Consider the following 6000-nt stretch of genomic DNA (forward strand, 5'->3'; position numbering starts at 1 on the left):
TTATGGGAAGGCTTTTGTAATTTTCTTTTTACATGTTCTACCTCCCCAGTAGCAAAATCTTTGAGTGAAGGCACTATTTTTCTTTTGTTTTTATATTGCTAGTATTTAGCCCAGAACCTCAAATTCAATAAATGCTCAAGAAATGTTTGTTAGATTTTATAATCCCATATAAGCTACATAGCTAATTAAATGACTGTCCCAACTCAGACTTCAGAGAGCTCTGTGACAACCCCACTCTATGGCTGTCAACTCAAAAAGCTTTCAGTTTGGAAAATTGCTGTGACAGCTGATCAGTTAGGCTACCCTGGAATAGTCTAGCAATGTATGAAACTCCATAGTCAGTCTACATAGATGCTAAGCCTAGTTCCTGTCACTCAATACCTGCAGAGAAGATTTAAGGTTATACTCCTCCGTGTAGGCACAGCTCTGTTCTGTTGTCTCTGAGAGCTCTTTTAAATCAATGGGAGCTGTGTCAATGAAGATTGTAGAAGGCAGCCCCAAGTGCTATTTGAATCATTCACAAGTACTTCAAAAGGTGAGGCAGGGCAGGAAATTTAAAAGAAGGAATTTGCCAACAATCACAATAGCATGTAATCGTGGAAAGTATATACCCTGACATATTATACATTGCACACTGGGCAGGTGCTTTTTCAAAATACTTTTGCAGACATGTGAGAAGTTCCTGCAGAGGACTAATAGGAATTTTCAGTTCTCCAAAGATTACTTGTTTCCCATAGCAATCATACCCCTGGATTTCTGGCACTTTCAAATACAGCATTTAGCACCTGTTTGTTCCAGAAATACTTTCTAAAAACAGATCTTTCAAAAGGCCACTTCTAAAATTAGTCATTTCCTTCATTACAAAGCATAGTAAACTATATTTTTAGTAAGTTCTTCACACCAGGTATTTGGCACTATCCTGTCAAATCTATGACTACTAGCAATTTACTAATCCAGGCAATTCTTTTTTTAGTTCAACAATAGAAAGTGAAAACAGATTTATTTTTAAACAAAGACCAATTTTTAGCAACTGCTTTATCAATATCTCAGGGGATATAGAACTGGAAGGGACTTTTGAGATCATTTGGTCCAATCCTCTTATTTTTTGTCCTTTAGTTGGATTTGATGCTTTATTATTGGAGTGGTTTGTCATTTTCTTCTCCAACTCATTTTACAGATAAGAAAACTGAGGGAAACAGGGTAAACTGACTTGCCTAGGATAATATATCTAGTAAGTGCATGGGGCTAGATTTGAACTCAGGAAGTTGAGTTTTCCTGACTCCAGTTTCAGCATTCTATCACTGCACCATCTTGCTGTCCTAAAGTCTTTTGTCACCAATGAGAATACTGAGGCAAAGAGAAAGAAAGAATTGCCCCAAAGTCAGCTAACAGAATAAGGTATGTTTCATTCTTTAAATTTGTATCCCAGTATTTGATGTTTAATAAAGGCTTGTCAAAGTGGCAGAGTCCGAATTCAAACCCAGGCCTTGAATCCCAGTGCTTGTTCAAATGAACCATACTACATCCTATACACATGCGACCAACTTTATACCCTATCGTAACTTAATCATAAATGAAGATATAGGTGATTTTAAATTGTGGTCTTTTTTGCAGCTTTGTCCCTGAAGAATTAACAGACCATAGTGAAGAAAAATGGTAGAGTAAACTGAACATGGATCAGACTTGAGAATCCAAAGACCTGAATGTGAATAGAGGCATTGACATTTATTGGTGATAGATACTAGGCAAGTAACTTCATCACTCTGACCTTTTCTTTCTTTCTCTTTTATTAAAGCTTTTTATTTTTCAAAACATATGCAAAATCTTGTGTTCTAATTTCTCTCTCCTTCCCCCCCACTCTCCTCTAGATGACAAGTAGTCCAATATATGTTAAACATTGTAGAACTATGTGAAATCCAATATATATGCATGCATATTTGCATAGTTATTATGCTGCACAAGGGAAAAAAAAAAGAGAGAAGCAAGAAAATAATAACAAAAAGAGTGAAAATGCTACGTTATGAACCACACTTAGTTCCCACAGTCCTCTCTCTAGGTGTAGATGGCTCTCTTTGTCACTGAACAATTGGAACTGGTTTGAATCATCTCATTGTTGATGACAGCCAAGTCTGACCTTAAGTTTCTTCAACCAAGGGAGATTGAACCATATCAGCAGTATAACTCAAATAGAAAAGAGGGTCTCTAAACTATACATATGTTTACCCAAAGGCCACATGATGACTTAGAAAACCACATGCTAACAGTAGCTATGTTCTTTTGTATTTTTATTTATTTTACTAAATATTTCCCCCCAGGAGTTATCCTACATCATTGATTTAATCTCAAGTTATGCCCTACACTCCATAAAGTGTTTGAATATTAAAAGATCAAAGACAAATGATAATATTGAACCCAAGTAAAATAATCCCCAATTTTGTCATTTCAAGTGCTAAAGGTTGAGGAGATACATGGTGGTAGTGACTTTCCTTGTGTTCCTCGAATTAATGTGTACCCAGCCCTGCTTAGTTAGCCCCATGAACTCTCTAATCCCTCTACTCATCCTTTTTTCCCAAGTTCTTTTACCTTTTTTTTTTCCTCCTAACTTAAGTGCTCTAATAGAAAAATTAAAAACATCTTCCAGTGCTTAAGGAACCACATTACATGTGATTTTAGTACCCAACTAAGTAGTGAAATAGATAAGAGAGTTCAGGAAGTCAGGAAGATGACTCTTTCTGAGTTCAAATCTGGCTTCAGACACTTGATAGTTGTGTGATCCTGGACAAGTCACTTAATCCTGTTTATCTCAGTTTTCTAGAGAAGGAAAGCGCAAACCAAGACACAAATTACCCCAGATTGGACCTTGATAAAGAGAGGTATGAGTGAGGAATCTAATATTCTCAGAGAGATTCCTAAGTACATTTTTGAGATTTGTCTTTTTTTTTTTTTTTTTCCTGAGGCATTTGGGGTTAAGTGACTTGCCCAGGGTCACATACCTAGAAAGTGGTAAGTGTTTGAGACCAGATTTGAACTTAGATCCTCCTGATTTCAAGCCTGTGCTCTACCCACTGAGCCACCTAACTGCCTTATAGATTTTGATCCTGGAGAAATCTGCAAAGTCTTCATTGATTAAACAAGTCCTCAAAAGTGCTAGATTTAGAAGACAATACCTCCAAATAACACTAGATGCTTTTTTGTAGTCAACAAGTGAGGGTATTAAATCTCTAGTCTATAGAGAAAATCAAATGACTTTTCATTTTTAGCAGCCTAATTAATTTCAAAGTCTTCTGACTCCTAAGATTTTAGAGCTATTGCTTTTCATTTAAAAAATGATTAGCTTGTATGTAAGGAGAGATGAGGGGAATGCAATGATAGATACACACTGCTTTTGAAATACTATCTCTTCTATTCTCATTCTATTCAAATTTCAAGGACACAAATACTTTTTTTGCTATAATCTTGTTTTTGTTATGATCTTGTATAGGTGTGCAAAAGTCAAAAGGGTATATCTGCAACAAGTATTTAATGGCTGTCATAATGAGATCTAGCTAAACAGGTAAAAATAGAACACACACAAGAAAAACTAGGGTGGGTGGCAGGGAAGGTGTGTACTTGCAGTGCCTTCTATTGTTATCAATAGAAAAATCTCATTACTTTTTTCTATATTTAGAAAGTAGAAAGCTTACTACTAGATTGAAAATGGGAATTTGTAAAGAAATGATGATATCCTTGACCAGAGCAACAAAAGTATTCCCACATATAATTAGGGAAGAGCATACTTTCATCCATTTGTATACTCTAAGCTAAATAGATTGTAATTTATAAAGCACAAAACCCACTACAAACTAGCACACTTCTGAAAAGACTGGAATGAGGTTTGGAATCTTTTTCGTGCTTTTGTTGGAAGAGTCATTTCAGTTACTCATCATCCAACATTTCCTTTTGGCATGGACAATGAACACAAAACCACTATTAAAATAATTACTTACTCCAGCCTAGTCTGCACAAAAGAAATGGGCTTCCCTCACAAGAATTCAGCAAGACAACAGGCATCACAGGGATCCTTTTATTAACTTAGATGGAGTGGGTACAAGATCAAAGTAAAGAGAATTGGGCTGTTTTGAGAAGCAGGGATGGAAATAAGGAAGGGTGAATCCTTGGACTGCCTTTTAAAAATTACCATTGTTATTATGCTTTAACGGAAAAGGGTAGCTCAACTTTCTATAGGATAGCACTCCAACAAAACCAGAAACCCTGATATATGTCAGGAATTTCTTTAGCAAGTTGCTCATGGCACTACCTCCGATCACTAGAAAATTTTTACTCAGGATATATTGGCTATTAGGAAGTAATGAAGAGTTCTTCTGGGATTCTCAGTTTTTTCCTTTTCTAAAGATCCTGATTTAGCAAAATCCATAGGAGAACCAAACCGATCTCCTAACTTGGAATTTACTTTTAAGTGAGTCATTACCTTCTCTTATATCACCCAGAAGAGACCTTACCTGGAAGAGTTGCAATAAGTTCTGGGGTAAAATTCTGTAACTCCTTAAATGGGATGGAGAATGTCCACATATTGAATGAATTTGGGGGGCGGGGGGGTGAACACCGTTAAGGCGGAGCCTTAATACCTCTTAAAAAGCAGTCTCATGGAACTCCAAAGGACGAGGCTGAGAGGATTGGGTAAGGGAGTAAAGAGGATAAAGTACCAGTCTTGGTAATTTATCTCGACGACATTCAGAGCCAATCTTCAGACTCTCTCTAAGAACACAGTCTAGCAGAGAAAGGAAATAGTTCCTTCCTGTCCAGGAGCTTTCCCCCATTCCCACTTCGCCCCACCCCCCAGCTCCTACTATCCGAGAGAGGTGTCAGGTTCAGAAAGCCTTAATGTTTAGATAATCTGTTTAATCCCCTAACCAGTCCAGCAGAGGACCCTACCCTTCCCCAGAACTCCAACCCACCTCCTCTACTCAGCTTTCCCAGCAAAAGGAGAAGGGACAGCATGGGAAAGAGAATTTCACCAATCGTTTGGTAGAAAGAGCCACCAACCCAAAAAGCCAGCTCAATCTGCACAAGGTAGTTAGGTTTAGGGTGCATAGGGTAAGGCTGGAAGCTAAATCATCTCTAGTCTGTCCTCTAGTAAATTATTTAAAGCCACCGGCCTATTCACCCCTTTTCAGTTCAGATCCCTAAATCAGTAGTTAGGATAGGAATGAATGAAGATTAGATGCAAGGTTATGTTAACTCTATGTACTCCATCAGGTTAACCTAAGATATAGGGACGCCCAGCTCGCTGATTCAAAGTACAGGGAATCCCCCCCTCCCCCGGCCCTCTCCTTATCAGGGGGGGTGATGGCCCTAACTTTCGACTACAATCTCTAGGTCCCCCACCTGTCTCCACGTCTGGGCAATGGGAGGCTTCTGGGGAGTAGGGCACCCGACCTTTCAACTTTCGGGAATCCGAATCTCCTCACCTTTTCTCCAGTCAGCACATGCAGTCCCTCTCTCACTTTGGCGAAGGAGCCTTCCCCCAGCTTCCTGCTACCGATGAGGTAGTTACCGACCCGTTTGTTGTGCTGGAAGTCGCGGAGCTGCTCCCTGGACACCGCGCTCACCCATGCCGGGAGGAAACTTCCCGCCGAGGCCAGAGGAGGTTTCGCGTCTTCCCCGCCGCCGTCTCCTCCTCCCAGAGCCGAGCCTGGCGCTGGCGGCTCGCTCAAGAGCCCGTCCCCAGCCGCGGCCGGCATCCTTCTCCTTGTCTGGTTCCAGCTGCTGTTACTGCCGCCGCCGCCGTCGCCCGCCGAGGCTTTCCCCGCCCCTCCTCTTTCTCCTCCCCCTTCTCCTCCCCGCTGCCCGGGTGGGACCCAGCAGCCCCTGACACTTTCTTATTGGCCTGGATTCCCACCCCAACCCCTGGCGGCAGAGCTGTCCAGTCCCAGGCTAGCTCCTCCAGCTCCTCCTGCGTTTCACTCATCCAGCGGGGAAGCCTCCTGCTAAGCACGTATG

At 40.6% G+C, this 6000-nt stretch overlaps 1 protein-coding gene across 1 annotated transcript in view; it reads right to left on the reverse strand.

Annotated features, from left to right (window-relative positions):
• The window catches only part of HUNK (hormonally up-regulated Neu-associated kinase), a 131320-nt gene extending 125542 nt beyond the window's left edge, over positions 1 to 5778 (reverse strand). Inside the window, exon 1 of the mRNA XM_074300784.1 lies at positions 5469 to 5778. Within this exon, the coding sequence (XP_074156885.1) occupies positions 5469 to 5741 (273 nt within the window). The 5' untranslated portion in view covers positions 5742 to 5778. The remainder of the gene's footprint in view (positions 1 to 5468) is intronic.
• Between the last annotated feature and the right edge of the window lie 222 nt (positions 5779 to 6000).

The sequence above is a fragment of the Sminthopsis crassicaudata genome, chromosome 3, assembly GCF_048593235.1.
Source record: "Sminthopsis crassicaudata isolate SCR6 chromosome 3, ASM4859323v1, whole genome shotgun sequence".
NCBI classification, from domain to species: Eukaryota; Metazoa; Chordata; class Mammalia; order Dasyuromorphia; family Dasyuridae; genus Sminthopsis; species Sminthopsis crassicaudata.